This window comes from Artibeus jamaicensis, unplaced genomic scaffold (genome assembly GCF_021234435.1).
Source record: "Artibeus jamaicensis isolate MK-2021 breed Jamaican fruit bat unplaced genomic scaffold, CSHL_Jam_final scaffold_833, whole genome shotgun sequence".
NCBI classification, from domain to species: Eukaryota; Metazoa; Chordata; class Mammalia; order Chiroptera; family Phyllostomidae; genus Artibeus; species Artibeus jamaicensis.
In genome coordinates this window covers 18,725,196-18,747,272 of record NW_026522056.1, presented here as the reverse complement: position 1 = coordinate 18,747,272, position 22,077 = coordinate 18,725,196, and the positions used below count along the sequence as shown (strand labels likewise).

Sequence of the window (22,077 nt, the reverse complement as noted above, 5' to 3'; positions counted from 1 at the left end):
AATGACCACTTGGTTTGCATTTCTGTTGAAAAGAATGAGGTTTTAATTGCCTGAAATAAAACAGTTGAGAAGAGAAAGGAGAGTGGGGTAGGCGAAATACTAGGTTCACTATTGGAGATGCTGGATTTGTGATTAAACATGGGCCATGTAAGTGTGGATGTCCTGTGGGCAGTTGGAAACCCAAGCCCGGCACAGAGAACATGAAAACAGCACTAGATTTTTGGGTGGGAGGTCATTTATATAGAGGTAAGAAGCTGAAGGGATGAAGGAAATCAACAAGATAAAGCAACAAGACATGAGAAGATTGAGGACAAAATCAAGAGTCAAACTAGGGGGGCAGAAGGAAAAAAAAGAGGTAGATAGAGAAGAGGAAAAAAATCAGGAAAGTAAAGGAACTGGGAAAGGGAATCATCAAGGAGAAACACTCAAGAAGTTGATGCTGAAAAGATCAGTTGCCTTCACGAGGGACTGGTGACCACATACACACAATCACACACACTTGGTTTAACCGAATGAAAGTCTTCAGCAACCACCAAAAAAACACAGTTCAGTTAAAAGGATGGAGCTGGATTTTGGCAGATAAAATATCTAAAGGTGGAGAGAAAAAGGAAGTGGAGATCTTCCCAGGTAGACCATAATGTCTTGGCCACATCCCCTGCAGAGTTCAATACCAGGTACAAAATCAGCAAGTAATCCACACATTTACTTGGCACTTCCTCTGGGCCCAGTATTTGCTAGCACTGTAGTGATGAAAAGTATACGAGGCCATTCCCACCAGGAAGGGCACTGGACACATAAGAATTTAGCACCTGGGAACAGCCCTGCCACCCCATGAAATCTGCATGCTGTATCTTTAGCAGGGTTGGGGGTGGAAGGAAGGAAATGCACTGGAAAACATTTCTGGATTTTTCCACCCCCTCTCATATGCAAACACTGTAAAACAGGAAACAAATTATTTAGCAGGATTACACTCTAAATGCCTGGATTTGAATGTCTATTTCTACTAATGGCCTCACACAGGCCAGGCGGCAGGCTACCCAAGGGGCTGGATTATGCTCCAAGGTTGCTGAGGGAAGGGTCTACACTGTGAAAGGGAGACACAAATTCACAGAGCCCCGCGGAGTGCTGTACAGAGATGCTTCACCCAGAGAGAGACCCTTCCCTTCTCTCATAACCACTTAACAAATCCCCAGGGATGGAAGAAGTGGAGGATGTGAAGTTTTAGTGGAGCAAAAATTGGTGGTGTAACAAAGCACCCCCCAAAAAGTATAATTAAGAAAAGCAGAGTTTACATTGATTGGACATAGCTCTGAACATCCTGGCACATCAGCTCACCTAAGGCCTTTTCCTTCCAAGCTAGCACTTGAGACCTGGCCCACAGTGATGGGTAAATCCAGATTCCAAAGAGTGTTTGTTCAAAATTCAGGACACAGTCCTATAGCCTGTGGTTCTTCCAACGAGCTCTCAGGGCCTTTACAAACACAGAGTCCAACCCCATCCGTGGAGACGTGCAGCTTCCTGCATACAGCCCAGCACACTCTGTCCTGACTGGCGCCTCTCTCCTGGGATGGCACAGAGGTGGGGGCCGACAGCTTCCAAAGTGAAGGGCCACTACGCACCTCGCCTGGGGCACTGACTGGGCCACAAGGGTGGGGTCCGAGCTCCTGTCCTACAAGTTAAGGGCAGGAGGCAAGCCCTGGATAACAAGATAATTAGTCATTGGTACCATAAATACCTAAAGTGCAAACTAAGTGGGAGGTTCTGGAACACAGAGGGAGGGACCCCATGATGTCTGAAGAGCTCCCTGCTCCCAAGTCCCCCTATCCAAGTGCCACGGGAATTCCAAGGAGGGTACACCTTCCTCTTCAACTTGTAGCAACCACAGCAAAATTAGGCAATGCCCACAGAATGCTGGGCATTACACTAAGCTCTTCAGATAAGTTCAAGACTTAGAACTGTGCATGGCACAGAGTAAGCACTCAGTATATTTTAGATATTGTTGTCACGAGGGTCCTCTTTTGTTCTCGAAACAACGTTAGGGTGGAAGCACTTCTTCTCCCTTTGCCAAGGAGGCACTGAGACTTAGAGAAGCGCCTTGTCCAAGGTCACCTGGCTGTAAGTGGTAGAGCTTCCAGCATCGCATAGACCCAGGTCACGAATGTAAATGAGAAGGACATGGGTTTCCTTCCTATGAAGTGAAATAGACTGAAGGAATTTTTAAAAATATTTTATTTACTTATTTCTAGAGAGAGGATAATGAGTGGAGAAAGAGAGGGAGAGAAACATTGATGTATAAGAGAAACACAGATTGGTTGCCTCTCATATGCCCCCCAACCGGGGACCTGGCTCACAACTCAGGCATGTGCCCTGACTGGGAATCAAACCGGCAACCTTTTGCTTTCCAAGCCGGTGCTCAATCCACTGAACCACACTCGCCAGGGCTGGACTGAAGGAATTTTGACTGAGAGATGGTACCTGTAACCAGCCTGCAAGTCCTGTAAAATATGGTCACACCCATCAAATGATAACATGGAAGATCTGAATATATTAGCTCAGTATTCTCCATGATACCTCATTTTCTAGTGAAATGGATAATAAACCCAAATAAGAAAGTAAAGGACAATAAACCACTAAGTAAAGAATAAAAGGAAACAGGGCAAGAAAACAACCAGTTATTCCGCACTCACTATAATACCGAGTGTACCCACGTGTACATTCCTTTCTCTCAGTCCCACTAGATGATGAGGACGAGTGAAACTGCTGATAATAACTAGACCTGAAGTAGTGCTTCATATGTGTTAAGCCCTTTATATATTTTGGCTGATGTCCTTCTCATAACTGCTCTGTGAGGTAGGTACTGTTATTATCCCCATATTACAGGTGAGCAGACTGAGGTTAGGGGACTTCCCCCTTGTTTTTTAGCCACAGGAGAAGTTGAAGTTCTCTACAAATAACTCCCCAGGGCCATTCAATTACACCATCCCGGGCATTCTGCCTTGGAGACCGATGCCCCTATTGGCATAAAAGAGAGAGAAGGAATAAGGTAAAAAGCTGTCATCAAATATGCTCCTTATTCAACACTCATTTCACATTTATAAATTATTTAGCTCCTACAACATGCGAGGGACTGTGCCAACATCAAGGGAGATGAAGATTCATGTGTATCTGCTCGTCCGCGTTTCAAGTGTTTGTACAGGGTCTGTGTTTACGCTAAGGCTCCTTTTAAGAATGTGTCAAAAATAACAGCTCCATGATAGGCTGGGAACAGAGCCACGTCAACAGACACAAGCCTTGTGAGACAGACAACTGGGTAAGACGTATCAAAGCCCCACAGTTTATGATTTTTAAAAAAGGAGATGAAAAGAAATATGTATGAGAAACAAATATGCATACTGCGAAACTTCAAAGAGAATACAGTTTCAATATCAGAAATGAAGCTGAAATAGCTCTTTCTCTCTCTGTGTTTGAGGACCATCCAAGGCCATGCTCAAAGCCCCTGCAACAGAACGGTGGTAACACTTCTGTGCCAACAACCGCTGATGCTCACGTGTGTGAAATGTGACACAGGTCTTTTCCACTACAGTGACCTACACCAGATTCTTCTGTGCTATTTATAAAGTCATGATGGGCACTTTTATCTCTCGCTCATAGGGGGTGGCCCTTCAGCCATGCCCACACCCCTTTCCTTTCTCCATCTCTGGTCCTTGATACTGACCACGCTGCTGGAAGCCTCCCCCTCTATCCTCCCTCCACCGCGTCCACCCTGCTGACGTCACCCTTTCTCCCGGCCTCTCCAGCCAGCGCATCCGGTTTCTTCACAAAGGAAAAGCGACTCTTCCTCCTTCAGCGATTTCTCAGATTCTCAGAAACTGAGACATGGGTATCTGTTCGACAGCGCAAGTCAGACCAGGACTGATAAACCAGAGATCAAGCAGGCAGAAAGTCCCGTTAGGCTTCCTAGAACAAAGGCCTTCAGACGAGCAGGCCTGTGGCCCAGCATTTCGTTTGTAGGAATAAATCATTGCTATCTAGATGCTCACTGCAGCAATGCTACAATAGTAAAAAAAAAAAAAAAAAAAAAAAAGAAAGAAAGAAAGAAAAACATTTTTGAAGGTGGGGGTGGGGAGGGAGGATGATGCAGGATTCCAACAAAAAAATTCAGTTAAAGGTAGGGTGGTATTACAGTTACCACAGAACAGTATTCATGATACATTAGGGGAAAAGTGATCATTAAGGGACTGGTACATTTCGATACCCTTTTTTACATGTAAAAATAAAACCAGAAGATTCTACACTGCAGCATTGACAGCATATCTTGGTACATTCGGTGACCTCTGCCCCCTGTTGACTTACCTATAGTTTCTCATCTTCTAAATTAAATGAGCATATATTACTTTGAAAGAAGAAAATAAAAACTATACGAGCAAAACAAGTTACACCATCTACAAACTACAGAACAGATGCTCTGTAAACACGGGATGGTGGGTGGCTCTTGTGCACTTTCAAAATCTGAACGTGAGTTTTCTGTGGTGTTGCCCTTTTAGAATGTGGATTCCAAAGGCAGCACCAACAGGTACTCCTTTGGAGACCTAAAAAAACTACTATTTTATTATTTTACATTATATTATTTTGCTCTGATAAAAAAAAAAAAAGAGGCCAGCTGGAGCATAGAAGATAATCCAAAGTCCGGCGTGACTTTGTTCTCACACCCACTCCGATTCCACCACCCGTCCCCCCCCCCCAGGGGTAGGCAGCTGCCAGGCTACGCCCCCTGCCAGCAGCCTCCGCTGCAGCCTCCCCTCCACCTGGTTCCCACCTGGGTTTCCCCATCTCTCTTACTGGAGTCATAGCGGCACCTTCCGCCCAGGCGGAATCTTAATAGCAACATTGATGCTCCATTTCTCTTCCAGTCTTTACACTCTCTCAGCCGACAAATCGATCCTTCTAGAAAAGGACGTCTCCCCATCCTTTCGAATGCTCTGCAAAAGCGTCTCCTATACTTTTTCCAAACATGGTTTTGGTATCGCCTCCCGCTTCACAGGTGAGCAGCTCCCAGGGCGCACTGAATCCAGGGCACACTGAATCCAGGGCACCTGGAATTCCAGGCGCTCTGCTCCCGGTTTCTCCATCCTTCTCCATCCATCGTGGGCCCTTCTCGTCACCCAACGAGAGTCCTCTCCGACTCCCGCAGCACAGGCTCAGTCCCACCCCATCCCCGCCGCCATGTCTTTCCCTCCGAAAGGCTCTCTTCTTTTTTTCTCTCTGGCCTGTGTATAGCTGGTTGTTCTTTAGAGGTCTGTCCTGAGGGAGAGCTTCTCTGCTCCGGGGCATTTGTGAAACAGCCTGCACTCAGGAGTCCGATTTCCTTGATGCAAATCCTGTCTTCACTCCTTATTGACTCCGTGACCCTTATTAACAAACTAATCTTCCTGGGCTACTTTCCTCACCTGAGACGTGGAGATAGTGATAGTCCCTGCCTTCTAGATTCTTGATGAGAATTAAATCAGTTAATAACAGTACGAGGTCCCAGAAGGACGCTGGCCCGGAACGAGCACTCACACACAGGGGGTGCCGTTGCGGTTGTCCCTGCACACACAGATCCAAGCTTCTCCCACCCTGCACTTCAGGCCGTCACCACAAATCTCAGACATCCATCTCTCTCTCTGCTGCTTTGTGCTGTGTGGCCTCTCCAGCTCCCCATTATACCTCTCTAGTAGAATGACCCCTTCCCGAGAAGGAACCTGTCTTATGCTGGCCTGTAGTGGCCACCCTTCCTGCATGGCATAACGCCAGGCAGACAGCGTTGCTGGTGACGGTGAGCAGAACAGACCAGCGTTCAGTGAGCGAAGCTGCATTGTATGACTTGTCCCGAGGCTCTTACTCCTCGGCCCCCCACCTCATCTAAGTGAATGAGGGATGAGCACCAATAATCGCCTCGGAACTAGAAGGTGCTGTAGGGGCCGTCTGGGTGGACCCCCCATGTCACGGGGCCCCAGTGATTCACCCGAGGTCGCACACCCAGTTCAGGGGAGATGGGAAGACACAGCTTAGGGGATGTAGAGCAACTCCCAGAAATAAGTAAATCATTGTCGTGAACATAATTTTTACAAGGTCACCTTCCCAAATTGGCAACCCTACGATTCTGCTGTATGAGGGTTAGTTATGCTAACAACTCGTTTCTGGCAATTCCCACCTTACTGCGTGGAATAAACCCGTCAGCACTTTCCTGTGGGACACACGAAATCCAGCCTCATCTCCCGCCTCCGCCCCCACCACCCGGCTCTGCGTAGCTGCAGCCCACAGTTGCACCCTGGGGAGATCAGGCCTTGGGAGAGGAGTGACAGAAGACAATGGAGCAAGCCGCCACCACCCTTGTTGGGGAACAAGCCGTGTGTTACTAATGGGCTGGCCCACAGCCAGTGAGTGTGCTCCGGCCAAGTTTAACACTGAATGCAGCGGCCCTGGGCTGGGCCCCATCTGCACCTGGCACCCTGAACTCACCAAACCTCCCATCTAGCCAACGCTCTCAAGGTGCCCACACATGCTGATGTTACTTGGATGGTAAATCTCCTGAACAATCACCAGAGCGTAGAGAAATAGACTGCGTTCTTGAGACTAGAGGGGTGTTGTTATTCCACTTGTTGACGCATTCATTGGTTGATTCAAGCCCTGAGCAGGGATGGAACCCACAACCTTGGTGTATGGGGACGACCCCCGGATCACTCTCCTCCCCATGCTGGACCACGGGATTGGACTGGCTTGGAGCCCACCCACCCATCACGTCGTCTGCAGGGGGAGTGAGCTGTTGCCAACTGTGGCGGAGCGAAAACCCAGCTGCCCTCCCTTCTCTCCAGAAGCTGTTCATTGTTTTCAGAGGAGCTGGCTGCAGGCTGTCAGGGAGGCCTCCCGCCCCCCAGCCACGCCTCAGAACTCGGGGCTTGACGGAAAAATGCTGGCCACCCTCTCGGCCACCACAGCAACCCCCTAAAAGGCAATGCCTGCACCCCAAATTCCTAGGTGCGGAGTGGGGTTTCTTTACTGCCACATCAGCCCAGCTTGCTTTTACGTTTGTGATGTTGCCATGACCTCGCTTAGATCTCCAGCATTTCCCTGCTCTCACTCCACGGTGATTTTATAGTTAAGCCATCGTCCAGGCCACTTACTCCAAGTTTCTTCTTATTTCATTACCTGGCTCGGCATTGTGCCGAGAGTTTCCCACTGTAAAGTCTGGAAGTGGGTGATAATATTGAAGAATAAAAATGTTTCCAGAGAAGATGGAAATGGATTGTGTTGATCACCCGGCAGAGGTTGATCAGATAATCCAGAAATTTCTTATATTCATGTTTTTATGTTAATAAAATAAGGGCCCAATTTTAAAAATCCTTGCAAAGAAACTTAGGTCCAAGAGCATGTCTGTAGACCCCAGCTTTCGGGAAACGGGGCTGGGACACGTGGAGAGAGGTCGGGCACACCCGAGAGTGGGGAGGGGCGCCGTCTTTCTCCTGGAGGCGGAGAGAAGGACTAACCCTCTCACTGTGTGGTATATCCCTCTGAACTGTCTGTACGTGTCTGCTAATGAAGGCTTCAAGTCCACCACTCATAACTGCCCTTAGATTCACTCTCACTTCCTCGTCGTGGTAGACACGGCCCCCGAGGTCTGACCCCTGCCTACCGCCAGCGTCCTCTCTACCTGGTCACCTCTTGCTCTCCGAACTTGAGCCGCCCCACCTCCCTCACCCACCCTCCGTGACCCAGGTGCTATACTTTCCTTCAGCTCTAGGCAGTTCCTCATGCTGTTCCTTCTTCTGGAATTTTCTTACCTTCTTTTTCCATCCCCTTCCTTATCTGGTTAATGCTCAGCCTTTAGATATTACCTTCAGTTTTCTCCTCCCTGACTCCGAACTTCTGCAAACAACTCACATAGCTGTGTACTAATATGGCTTAGTTAACAGCTGTCTTCCCACGAGATTAAAAGCTCGATGGCTGTTGAGATTAGGTCTGTCTTGCTCACTCTGGTATCTCCAGCATCTACCTAGCACAGGACTGTGCACACGGTAGATGCTACACACACACACACAAAATAAAACAAAACTTGCTGGAAAAGAGGAACAAAATAAATTAAGGGAGGCTGGAAAGTGGATGCAAAGTGGGAGAAGATACAGGGAATGAGGCAGAGGAGCCTACAAACAGTGAATGAACAGTAACTCGTACACAGTTAATGCCGACTACTGTCAGACAAATAAATACCCTCACTCTTTCCTGATCTCAAAGAGGAATGGAGATCTATGTGGTCAGGATACACTGAGTCTGGGGTTAAAATCTCAGCCAGTCTGCAGCATCTGAAAGTACGTTACTATTTGCCACTGAGAAGCCGCCCAAGCTGCTCTAAGTGCCAGGCACTCCCGAAGCCGCAACAGGACTCAGAGTTTTTGCTAGCACAGAAACTTGCAAATGCCCACGCCTCTTTAAACGTGTCTACTGGGAAGCTGAATTGTATGCTGCTTACAATATAGCTCTAAATTGTGGCCACTGCATGGCTTCAAAGGATGAAAGAGCCGTAAGTACAAGTGTGCAATTATTTTACCCAGTTGGTCCTCACTGGAAATGCTTTTCACCGGTGAAAGGAAGACAGTAGTAGCACGGCTGAAGCCTGCCATCTAGTGGCCAGGCTTGCCAAGGCCAAAGAGGAAAGCATCGCAGCATGGGAGACTCTGGAGAACCATCTATCTCCTTGGCCCCATCCTGGGGGTGGTCAGAGTCCACCTTCAAGCACAGGGGTGCTCCTTGACCACCTTCGTTCAGAGCCCCCCTTTCTAAATATCCCGAGGCAATATTTTAACAGCCAATGCCCTAACCATCTGAAATTAGTGTGAAATTTCAACCACTCTCAGTACATCCCTCCAGAAAAGAATTTTCTTTGTCTTGAATCGAAACTTCAGAAAACTTGTTAGTCTAGTACCCAAGGGGATAAAAAGTGGACAGCAGATCCATCTTTTCTGAAGCAGCCACCGGGCGCATTAAGCCAAGCGGGCCCTTCCGTCTACTGAGCACCACTAGCCACACCTGAGCAGGGCGTCCGCCCCACATGGGGAAGCCGGAGGCTGGAGTTGAAGACTCAGGCTGCCACTCACCGGTTTGACTCTCTGGACCAGACACCTGTCCTCTATGATTTTCAGCCTCCTCATTCATTAAAAGGAGGGGCTCAAGCATAATCGCCACTAAGGTCCCTTTCATCTCTGGAGTTCACTGAGCCAGCTCCCCAGGCCTGATGTTAGACCCACAGTAGGCCCAATGCCCAGGCACCACCGTCTCACTGGAGTGCTGCAGAGACCGTGCCACGTAGTAGGAGCTATGCTGGGGGCTCGGGAAGCACCGGTGAGGAAGCCGACATCATCCCTGCCGAGCTCACAGCCTGCTGCGGGACACAAACATCAACGACCAAGGCGATGGGAATGGCACCATGGGTGAACGGTGGGCGTGGGAAGACATTGAAGGTGGAGACAGACTCCCTCAGGGGTCTGGCTGTGAAGGTGAAGAGAAAGGAAAGTGGCTGGAGGGGATCAAGGTGGGATCTCCTTGTATGGAGGTTGTGGAAAGGGTCCCATTGAGAAGGGTGCCAAGGCAATAACTGAAATCGTAGGGCCCCCGAGAAAGGCAGTAAGCACAAGATGTAGGGCAGAGAAGCGCTGGCCTTGGTCAAGAGGAGACACTGTCGCCACCATAACTGTGAGATCAGGGAAATCAGAGATGTGACAAGAGGGAGTTAAGGCAATCCTAGGGTTCAAATTTCTCAATCCATAAGGTGGTAATTTTATTGGCTGAAAGTGAGAGAGGTGGAGATCGGAGATTTGAGAAGAGGCAGAAAGTGAGTTTTCTAATGAAACGTGTTCGGCCTTGCCAGGCACAAGTGACCGCAAACTCACGGCACCTGCCCGGCCGGCCACAGGGATCCCTTAGCAGGGTTCAGCGTCCCTGGGTGACAGGAGAAAGGAGGCAAACAGGTGCATTTGGGGCTGGAAATTTCCAAACAGGAATGAAGGAAACCAGAGGGCAAAATAACTTATTTAAGGCATGTTCAAGAGTTCAGTGGAAATGACAGACAGCTGTGTAAGATGAAGAAATGAAAGTAGGAAGGGGTTGGGATGGGTAAAGAGGGATCTCAGGTACTTTCACACTCCATCGGTACCCTCCTTCCAGCACTGAGTGGAATCACCTTTAAAAGTTGAGTGAGTGAAGGCACACGTGACTAGGAGTTGACTTCTGAGGTGATCCCTGAACCCTGCAGAGGCCAAGAAACTATTTCCTGAGTTCTGGGAGGTGTCAGGCACTGTTCTAAGTGCTCAGAATCTGACGCTAAACCAGACAGATGTAAATGCCCTCATGGGGCTCACACTTTCCTGGGGGAAGATGGACACAGACCCCAGACCACAAAGAATGGATCAATTCAATGAAAGTGGGAGAGAAGTGTATAAACTTTCTTGAATCCTCTACAGTAGATGCCGCCTACTTATGAATGATTCCCTGATTTATGTGAGTCCTGGTCAGAATCAAATATCCCAAAACATTTGGATTACTGTGCTTGAGAAATATATGTTACTTTGTAACACTCAGCTATAATTTATTAAACATTTACCATGGGTCAGGCAGCACTTACCATAGGTAACATTACCTCCATACTCCAGATGAGGAAATTTGGTTCCAGTGAAATCGCTGGATCAAAGATCATTTCGTTGGTTGGTGCTAAGGGCAGGATTCAAATCTCGCTGTGCGTCAGCCTGACCTCTCTGTTCCATAACATGCTCCCACTTCCGGTCAGAGGATTAAATTTGGATAAATACGGTAGCACAGGAGCTTAGTTCCAGAAAGCTGCCAAGATTGCTTAGAATAACCCAGTTTTGTTGGAAGTGCCCTGGGAAGCTTCCAACCCAAAGCTGTCAGGACGGTGGAAAGAACTCATTCCACGGGAAAAGAAAACATGGAATGAATACTTCTCTTCTACCCCACAGTACCACGTTCTGGGAAAGATGACAAGAGTCGATTTGTTGAATCTCTGGTGTCAAATAAATTGTGATTTTTTGTTGTTGTTTGATATAGAGTTATGACTAGATGTTTTTCACATTTTTCACATTTTTTTGAAAAGTCCTTGGGGGTCTGCATCTGTCTTTACTTTCTTACAAAGCCCTAACTGTGCTTTGAATGAATACCACTTATATTAAGTCAAAATTGAGTTTTTTAGCTGCTGGATATTTCTTTTCAAGTCAGATTCACGTTCACTTTCCTTTGAGTCCTTAAGATATTTTCAAACATATTTTGGCTAACATGACTTTGGAAAGACTCCTAGAAAAGATTAAATCTTTAAGGGCCAAATCATTTAGGTTTAAGATACTTTGTTTAAGTCAAAGACTAAACTTAAAACAGCTCCACTCTGGTTTTTTAAAAAATGTGTACCTCTGACTTTGGTCAGTTAAAAGTTCTGGTAATAAAGAATTCCTGATTTGTTCCAAGCAGGGGCTCCCCATGCACGCACACCACATACCCGACACGTGTATACTTCAAGGGTGGAGATGAAAATGGGAGAAAAGGTTTCATTCTCTCACCCTCACTCCTCATCCAACCTCTAAGAAAAACCCTACACTGTAACATACCATAAAACCAGAAGAGTATCTGCAGGATAAAATGTGAAAGAGGTCTTAACACCAGATGTTAGGTAGAGAGATATTACTTGTACATATACTTTAACTTATTTATTCCCCAAGATGTGTGTGTTTGAGAAAGAAAGGGGAAAAGATTGTTATTCCATCATTCAGTAGATAAAGCTAAATGCCAAGCATTTAGCTAAGTCCCAGTAAAAAACACATTTAAAAAAAATGCAGGGCATTCTCAAAAGAGAATGCACTGGGGCTCTGGAATGCAGGTGGGGGGGGGTGGCTGATAGAGGCTCCAGAGAAAGTGACTCTGAGGCTGAAGTTACTTAGCCACTGAAGAGTGGATTCAGGCAGGTTTTGTTTTATTCTTAATCCTCACCTGAGGATATGCTTATTGATTTCTTAGAGAGAGAGGTGGGGGTGGGGGAGAGAAAGAGAGAGATTGATCAGTTGCCTCCAGCCATCACCCCGACTGGGGATTGGACCCATAACCTTTTGGTGCTCCAACCAACTGAACCACCCAGGCGGGGAGGGTCCAGGCAAGGGTTCCAGCTCCAGGAGCTTGAAGCACTGGACGGCATCACGGGAGCCCAGCCAGTGAAAGCGGAGACACTGATCTACAGGTGAGCAGTGACTGGAGAGAGACTGCGGAGATCGGGGAGGGTCTCAGCAGTCACGTGGGGGTGTTGGACTTCATCCCCCATGGAAACCCACCAAGTGTTAAGCTGGGGAGTGACGGGATGACGTGAGCATTTTTAAAACATCGCCTTAGCTGCAGTGCGCAGATTGGAGGAGGACACCCTGGGTTGGCCATGGCTATGGCAGTATTGGTGAGGAGGGACAGTGCCAGCTGGGACAGTGATGGCCGAGCTGGAAAGAGGACAGGCCGATGGCTCTCAGGAAGGCCGAACTGGCTGAACTTGGTGGTTGACCGGATGTGGGAATTAGGGGAGAGGACAAGGCAAGGATGTTCCCTGGGTTTCTGGCTGAGCAGCTGAGTGGATGGTGGTGTCCCTGAGGAAGGTGAAGGTCGGAGGTGGAGTTTGTGCAGATACATGACTCTGTTTTGAATATGCAGAATTTGAGACGCCTGCTCTCCTCATTCTTTCTTCTCGCATTCCAGTCATTCCAAACAGCTAAGATCCTGCATTTCTCTATGCCCAAGCATATAAAGAAAAGGGTGGAAAGGGTCTTGGAAATTCTGTAGTCTGATCCCCTTCATTCTCTACATGAAAACACTGAGACCCAGGAAAGTTAAGGGACTTTGCCAAAGATACAGGGGACTCGCATCCCCTAACCCCCCAGGCTCCTCCCAGCATCCGCTGAAACATGCTCTGTGTCCTTGCTTTTCACAGGTTTCAAAAGCTTCACTTTCCCTGAGCAAGAAACCAGCCTCCTGAAGGTATTCATTCAAACATGAGAAAATTTCAGCCTTCTTACCCACTGATGCTTCTGAATATAAAAACCACATACTGAGGAAATGTAAAAATAATGAGAAACAGTTGAAAAGTTTCAAAAACAGTTTAAGTTGGTCTCAGGTCAAGTTGCTCATAGAAACCTCCTGTGAGGTCATTTCAGTTTTCATTATGATTACTTAAAAAATAATATAAAGCATTGGGTCCATTATTATTTACAATATGAATTTTTAAATATCTATCTCTAATGTATCACAGTTTCAAATATTCATCGCATGGCTTCCTATGTAATTTCACTGTTTTAACCAATGTTGATAGGCGTTGTAATTTTTTTAAATTGGTCAAAGAAATAAAACCTATGACTTTTGTTCACCGAGTGTCCATTTTCATAAGCTCTTAGAGTGAAATAATGCAGTATAACATTTAGTTACGGAATGGAAGCAAACCCTGACTCAGCGTAGGTACGTAAATAAACACATAAGTACATGCAAGCTCACCTCAGGCGGGAGTCCTTGAAGGTGTCCAGGTACGCAGGGTAGCTCCATCCGATTTTACTCCCCTTACATCGGAGCTCCAGGGTCTGCCCAGCTGTCAGGCTCAGGGTAGCAGCCGCTTTCTGGAAGCGACCTTTATCCATCACCTGTACCATGATAGACTGCATCTTCAGCGGTGAATCGGCTGAGTCCCTGTCCTTCATTTTAGGAATTTTGGGCTTCACCTTTTTGTTGGTGGGCTTGATTCTGTTTTCTCCTGGCTCCTTTGGACTCTTGCTCTTGGGGGGGTGCTGGCCGGTCACTAGTACAAATACAAAGAGGAAACAATTACACACCCAGAGTATTTAACACCTAACACACATCACTTCTCAATACCCCCCTCCTCGTGTGTCGAAATTATTTTCAGTAATAATCACAATTTTCTTGGTTCATTCTTATAGTTTTAGAATAGGAAATTACTGAAAGTGAATATATTTCAGGTTCAAAGGTTTTATTGAGATATATTTCATGTAAGAATTGACATTCACACAAAAAAGGAAAGTATTTTCATTTCCAACCAACCCAATAAAAAATGGGCAAAGGACCTGAATAGACACTTCTCCAAAGAGAACAGAGAGATGGCCAATAGACATATAAAAAATGCTCGGGGTCACTAATCATCAGAGAAATGCAAATTAAAACCACAATGAGATAGCATCTCACACCTGTCAGAATGGCTATTATCAATAAATCAACAAACCACACATGCTGGTGAGGATGCAGAGAAAGGGGAAGCCTTTTGCACTGTTGGCGGAATGCAGGCTGGTGCAGCCACTCTGGAAAGGAGCATGGAGATACCTGAAAATATTTAAAACGGATCTGCCTTTTGACCCAGTGATCCCACTTCTGGGACTACAGCCAAGGAACCCAGAACACTAATTCGAAAGAACATAAGCACCCCTATGTTCATTGCAGAGTTATTTACAATCACCAAAATGTGGAAGCAGCCTAAGTGTCCATCAGTAGATGAGTGGATAGAACAACTATGGGACATTTACACAATGGAATACTACTCAGCCATGAAAAAAAGAAAATTTTACCTTTTGTGACAGTATGGATGGACCTGGAGAGCATTACGCTAAGTGAAATCAGCCAGTCAGAGAAAGACAGATACCACATGATTTCACTCACATGTGGAATCTAATGGACAAACCGAACTAACACAAAACAGAGACAGACTCAGAGTGAGGCAGCAGGGTGACAGTCAAGGGCCGGAGGAGGCTAAAGGGTGGGAAGATTGAGCAAAAAGAAAAAAGGACTCGTGGACATGGACAACTGTGTGTTGATGGCTACGGGGAGGGGGATACAAGGAGAGAAAATGGTAATGGAAAAAAAACATACACTAAAGATTAAATAAAAAATAACAACATGCTGTGTTTTCTTTATCTCACGACAGGACTGCAAGCTATCAAACATGGCGACTGTCTGTAAATCCTATGGAATTCAGGCAGCCAGCACAACTTGTCTGACTTGTGAGCTACCAGATCCTTGAGGCTATTCTCCTACTCAGGACTATTTAATGACCTAAACATGAATATCACGCATCCAAATATGTGCTATTCTCCCCACAAAGTGGTTTAACCTTTCGATCAAACGGGCCCACCAGTCAGTCTGTATAGCTGGTCCACCTGCTTAGCCATGGAACTGCTGCCTGGTTCACGGGAATGACACCAAGTTCAAGGAGTCAGATGAGTGGCCCCACAGACACCCAGGCAGTCCCAGGACTGGGCGACTCCCAGACCCCTGGCTCCTTTCCAAAGAACGTGACTCTTCAGCCTAACTATGTAAATTATTTCTTTTTTTAAAAAAAGATTTTATTTATTTATTTCTAGAGAGAGAGGAAGAGAAGGAGAAAAAGAGGGAGAGAAACATCAATGTGTGGTTGCCTCTCATGGGCCACCTACTGGGGACCTGGCCCGAAACCCAGGCATGTGCCCTGACTGGGAGCTGAACTGGCGACCCTTTGGTTCCCAGCCCACCCTCCATCTGCTGAGCTACACCAGCCAGGGATAAAGTATTTCTAACTATGTAAATCATATGCCCTAAAACATGTAGGAATTTACATTGTAGATACATAAAAGTGAAAGCCCATTCCCATGGCATTTTTTTTAGACAACTGCATTTTGTAAGAATAAATAGGTAGCAAAATTCACAAACCATTAGGTATTATCATTGCTTTCAGGTCCTGACCGCCACTTACCAGCCAGGTGATGGTGGGAAGTTACTTAGCCTGTGTCTGCCTCAGATTCCTCATCTGTGAATGGAGAATTATATGGTGCTAATGACTCTCATGGATCCCTGGGAATAAATGAGTTAATATTTTAAAATCCTGGGAACCGTGTCTGACCCACAGCAGGTGCCAGATGAGTGCTACTTGATTTGTGGTCACCTCGTGATACTGTCTCCTGGTGAGCTCCACGACAAATGCATGATGGAGGCAGAGTCACTATGATTCTTCCTCATATACAGGTGAAAACAAACTGAGGTCACAGAGGCCAGGTGGTTCACCCCAGGCTCCCCAGGAAGGTAGTGAAAAGCCAGACCCTTCCACTGCAGGTCTGGAGCCTTCTCTGGCTCGTGCCGTTGCCTTTCAATTCACAGAGAGACAAAAAGACTGTAGTAGCTTCACTCTATTTGCACGAATCTCATGCACAGAGCCATTGTCTAAGTGGTTTCTTTGTTTGCTCTGTTCGGGGCTTTGACAACGAGTTCCAAGTCAAACAAAACTTGATGCCAGGGATGAGATCACAACCTCTTGGAAGGGCTGGAGATGCTTTCCCAGGGCATACATTAGACTCCCCAAGCGCGGGCACGCCGGGCAAAATCCCGTCTCCAAAATGAATGAATAAATGTTACAAAGCTGGACAAAGGGCTACAGACTCTTTAGCATCAACAGAAGATTCCATTAACCCTGGTTCAATAGACCCAGTGACCTGACTGTGAACCTCTCTAATTCTATAGAACCGTGTGGGAGGAGAAAATGCATTCATCCAAAGAACCCCTGACTGCCGCTTAGATGGAAACTACACGTGAAGTTATTAACATCAAGGCCACGTAGCTGTTTGGTGTTTGCTCCCCACGGGCAGTGAGGGGTAGCACCCCAGCCTCCACACCATCCACGTGCTGAGCCGCTCGGGATGGAGGGAGCCGTGCATACGCTGAGAGCCATGCCTCTCTCTCACTTTTCCATGCCTCGAGAAACACCCAAAGGAACATAGACTTTTCCAAGACCAAAGCTGAGCAGGCGGGAAAGTGCTAATGCTTGGGAGATGAAAATGTAAAAAGACGAGAACCTTTCCTTCCCTGCTCCCTCTGACAATCCCACTCCAAAGCGCCTTGCCATTTCTGAAAGCACTGTTTTCTTAAAACAGCCATCTCTAAGAATTACATATTTCTATTCCAGGGTGAAGACCTTACTCTGAAACATTTTTCAGAATATCCATTGCAACAAAGTTGATCATGCTTCTTTTTCTTTGTTTTAATTGAGGTAATTTTAGTATCTTTGCGTTTGTCACAGCTGCACAACATAATGATTTGGTATTTGTACACATACTGGGAAATGATCCCTCTTCTGTTGAAACACCCTTATTCGCTTGGCTCCCCGGACCCGGCACTGGCCTGGCTTTTCTCCTCCGACACAGACCGCCCTTCCTCATCTCTCTTTCCTGCCTGGTCTGAGTCCCAAGGGCTTTATCCTTGCAACTCCTCTCAATCACTAATGACATTCAATCTCTAAGCAGCCTCACACACAGTCCCCTGGGCGTTGGCAGCATTTATATGCGGAAGCTGCCTTGTTCCTGTCCTGACTTCGCCTCCGGGTCTGAATCACTTGCTCAGCACTGCCACTTGGAAAGCTGGCCGGCAACTCCAATTAGACATGTCCACACCGACTCTGGATGCCTTCAGAACACTCCTCCCCAGTGTAGCTTTATCAGCAAATGGCAACTCTCTTCACCCGGTTTCTCAGGACAAAAACTTCAGAGGGACACATGATTATTTGCTTTCTCTCCTAAGCCACGTCCAATCCAGCAGCAAATCCCCATGGCTTTGCCTTCAGAATAAACTCTGAACTCAATCTCTTCTCCCTCCATCTGCTGGGACCACCCTGGACCAAGCCACTAGACCATTAAAATTGCCCCGCATGTAGGCTTCTGGCTTCCACCCTAACACTTCGAACTTTGGAAACATAAATCAGATCCCAGGCACGCCTGTGCTCAAGACTCCTTTCAGCTTTCATCTAAGTCGGCTTTCATCTGATGTAGAATAAGGCCCTCAGTCCTCCAGGGCAAGGCTTGGCCATTCCCTGTCTCATACCTTGTGGTCCTTCAGCCACACCACCCTGAGGCTGTTGGGTCCCGGGTGCCCTTGGCCTGGTGTCCCTCAGACAGCTGCAGTATTTGCTTCCTTTGGCTCTCCTGTTCAAACCACACTCTCACTCCACCTGTAGCCCTCTCCATCCTCCTTCCCTGAGTTACAGGGTGAATTGTGTTCCCAAAAGGATTCCCTCGGGGGATCCTTGGGGGAGCCTGTGTTCCCTCGGGCTGTTCAGTGACATATTGATGTCCTAGCTCCTGGTACTGGTGACTGTGACCTCATGTGGAAATAGGATCTTTGCAGATATAGTTAAGATGAGCGCATTCGGGTGAGCTCTAATGCAATATGCTGGTGTCCTTACAGGAGGAGAAGGTACCCGTAAACACGTGAAAATGAGCCATGGGAAGAGAGAGACGCACAGGGAGGAGACAGCCAGGTGACCGCAGAGGCAGAGATTGCAGTAATCCCACTGCAAGCCAAGGATCCCTGCCACCAGCAGACGCTGGCAGAACCCAGGGAGGACACCAGTCAGGGTGTCAGAGGTGGCCTGGCCCTGCTGACCCCTTCAGTGTGGACTTCTGTCTCCCAGAACTGTGCAGAATAAAGCTCTGTCGTCTAAAGCCACCTAGTTTGTGCCACTTTGAGACACCAGCCCTAGGAAACTCATATACCCCAATTGGTGATTCTTCATGCCACTTATACTTCCCAAAATGAATCTTTACTTGTTTATTCTTCCTCTGTCCTCCTCATGAGATTGTGAGCACCACAAAGTGAAGCTTTACTACTTTGTGTGGGAAAAGCCATGGTTCTCCGGACTCCTCTTGGCCCTCTGGCTGGCACACCCAGTCTCTCTCTCACCCGCCAACTTTTCTCTTTTCTGCGTCCAGGGTTCGGAGATTATTTTGCACGTCAAACACACATGCCAAAATCCTACATGCTTCCAAACATCTGTGATTTGCACTTGTCAACAGTGAGAATTTTTTACAATCTTTCTGTCATGCTGAGAATTTCTGAACTGATTTTTACCCGCTTTTCCCAAGGAATAAATGGAAGACACAAAAAATGATAGAGTCCTGGTTAGAGAATCGTCACCAGAGTTGCCCTCCTCACAGAGGTCTAGGCCTGCCGCCCCCACATCATAACGAATCTCTTTAGTCCTCCCAGAAAGATAACTTTTCCCAAGATCGCAAATGAACCCGTGGCTCATGTTAGACTGAAGATCAGATCAGCATTGATCAAGATCAACGGAACAGCAGCCGCAAATCGATATGTAGGCTGCATCACTTGCTCCTGACAGCGGATAAAAGGCATCCAGTGCTGTGAACCACAGCCACTCTGAGTGGGACCTCGGGCTGTTCAGTGACTGTTTTCATGCCTCACTTTCAAGCTACAAGAGTAATATTTGCCCTTCCAGCTGCCACTGTTCATCAGGAGAAATAACATTACTTCTAAAAATTTAAAGCATTTTAGGATTAAGCCAGGCACATGATACTGGGCTAGAATTAGGCCAGGCAAACAGAGCAATACACCCCATACACGCTTGCAGGGAAGCTTTTTTCTATTAGAAGGCCCCTCCCAGGAGTGATCAGGAAAATGAAAAGGCAGTGGGACACACTGAGTCATGATCTTGTGTCTGCAGCTGGCCAGCACCATATCCCAACCTGCCAATCAGAGCCTGGCACTCTCAGTGGCCTGCTCCTGGCCCCAGCCAGACACACCATAACTCAAAACAGAAAAAAAAAAAAACCCAAATAGGTTTAGGAACACTGTTACATAATTTTACAAGGCAGATTTACTTTTATAATTATGTATTCAGTATTTTAATCACTGTCTATACTACATATTTTAAAGCCACAGTGCTATGGTCTCGCCTAAAATCAATCAATTATTTCTTATAAAATACTTAGCCTGTGTTGAATTTTCTCGGATTGTCTCATAAACGTTCATTGCTGGTGTAAATGGCATTTGACTCAAACAGTGCTCACTGAGTCAGGCCGTTGGTAACGGTTCCCGTGGTCTGGGCGCACAGTGACGGGAAAACTCCAGGAGACAGAGGCTGGCCCTGTTTCCTGGGCCTCCAAGGCAGGCATCTGGGTGAACTGTATAATCGAGTGAGTGGGCTATTGGAAATTATTTTGTCTGGCCAGCTCCTGCCCTGTTAAATAAAAATGCTGCATTCCCATCACTTTAGCAATCAGGAGCGTCTTAGTATCACATCTTACAGCATGAACTCCTGCCAGCTCTGGGCAAAGAGTCCTGCTCACTACCTGGCCCCCCAGAAGAAACACTCCGTACATTTTTTCTCAGCAAGACTCCAGGCTTAAGGATCCTCACGCTCAGCGTGAAGTCCTACCACCACCTTGATCTTTGCAATCTAGAAGGTATTTTTCTTTTTTTTTGGCCAACGCTTCTAGTTTCATGGGAAAGAAGGGAGCTGGTCAGGACTGAGTAGTGGATAAAATGTGAGCCAGGTTGAGCAGGCTACAGTGTGAGGTTGCATAACAGCAAAAGCTGCTTTTCAACCAAAACTAAGAGAAAGTTGTGGCTGTAGCTGAGGGATTCCAAGGGAGGGTTCAGGATGCCAGGATGCCCCCAGATGCAAAATGTACTGTACAAATAACACCAGTCAAATAAATAATGGAGCCAGCAGGACAAGCAAATGCTAACAGTGATATGTATATAACATAGACATAAACAACACATTCAAACATATGTGAAAATAAAGCCTGACCCTTTGGTTGTGAGTCTACAAAACAGGGTGGGCCCAGGACAAGCACACTTTGGACAAAGTAGAGCCACAAGAGTCTCTGGTGCCGTACAAACACGCATTTCCTCGATTTCCCACCCACTCAGTTCAGAAGTATAATTAACAGCCATGGGGTTCTGATTCCTTTTGAGGTTTAATCCGTAGAAATATCTGGTCTCAGACTTAGGAAGATCTTGCGGGATTCAAGCCCTAGGTGGTACAGGAAATAACCCTGGGACTGTGGCTGGGAGGAGGAAGACACTTCAAAGTTTGCAAAAGAATCAGCAATCGCCTTGCTCAGGTGGCACCGGCCCTCGAAAGCAGAGATCCGGGAGCGAACGCGGAGGCTCCGAGGTGGAAGCCGGCCACCGTTCTGCGCCACCTCCCAGACCGACACGTTGACACTGGGGGCTGGACCAGGCGCTGGCTGGGGACGCTCCGTTTGCCCGCCAAAGGCTTTCTGGGAGCGCTGCAGCGGTCCCGCTGGGGAACTAAGAGTCGGGGTAGCTGCCACCGTCCCGGGGTGCCCGGAGGAGGGGGAGAGAGGGAGATAAGGAGACGCTACTAGGAGGGGGCAGGTGCACGCGGCAGGAGTAACGCCGGCGCGGAGCCTCGGAAGGTCAGGAGTTGGAAGAAGAGCTGGAGGTCAAGTGCTGGGGGATCCCGGCGACAGTCGGGGCGCACAGACTTGTAGCCCCGCACTCTGAGGCACTCACCATCCTCTAGCGCTTCGTGCACGAGCAGAAGACCAAGCAGCAGCCAAACCTTCATCTTCAGGGCAAAGGGTCGGGGCAAAGGTGCCCGGAAGAGCGGATCCAAGGCGCGCGGACAGCCCAGGGCGCGGGCAGGGGCGCGGGCAGGGGCGCAGCGAGTGGCGGCGGGCGAGGGGCGCCGCCTCGGGGCGGGCGCCGCGGCGGGTCGGGGCGGGCGCCTGGGACGCCACAGCTGGAGGATTCAGTTTCACGAGGAACACGGTTTTGGGGAAAAACTTTCGGGATTTTTTTTAAACTCGGTGTAATGTGTCCTCTCCTGCCCCCTGGCGGAGCAGTGAAGCGCAGCGCTTTTTCTTTCGAAGGGAAGACGAGCTAAGGGTGAGACGAGGACGGCCAAATCCTTCCGTTTGTCCAAAAAGGCTTTATCTCAAGTTCACCAACTTCAAGAAGGCCCAGCGCAATTCTGCGGGTACCTCAGAGGGTCTCTTTCACCATACCTGTTGAAATGTCTCCCGACCAGCTCAGGCAGAGCCTCCGTGCTCTGTAGAAAGTGCCCCTATTTAATTCCCATGTGTATCACCTGTGTTCCCTGCGAAGCCCCCTTAGCCTCCCACGCTCTTGAGGGCTGTGCCAGGGAGCAGATCCGCTCAACAGCATCAGCGCCGCCCTGCGCCCAACATCCCGCTCCCCCCCCCAACCTCTTCTGAGTTT

The 22,077-nt window shown here is 47.7% G+C and overlaps 1 protein-coding gene across 3 annotated transcripts in view; it reads right to left on the bottom strand.

Moving 5' to 3' along the window:
• PDGFRL (platelet derived growth factor receptor like) overlaps positions 1-21,648 on the bottom strand; it is a 49,462-nt gene extending 27,814 nt beyond the window's left edge. For all 3 annotated transcript variants that reach the window (XM_037128803.2, XM_037128802.2, XM_037128804.2), the window contains exons 1-2: positions 21,370-21,648; positions 13,558-13,855 (exon numbers count right to left, since the gene is read on the bottom strand). In XM_037128803.2, coding sequence (XP_036984698.2) covers positions 13,558-13,855; positions 21,370-21,424 — 353 coding nt within the window. In that variant the 5' untranslated portion in view covers positions 21,425-21,648. The remainder of the gene's footprint in view (positions 1-13,557; positions 13,856-21,369) is intronic.
• Between the last annotated feature and the right edge of the window lie 429 nt (positions 21,649-22,077).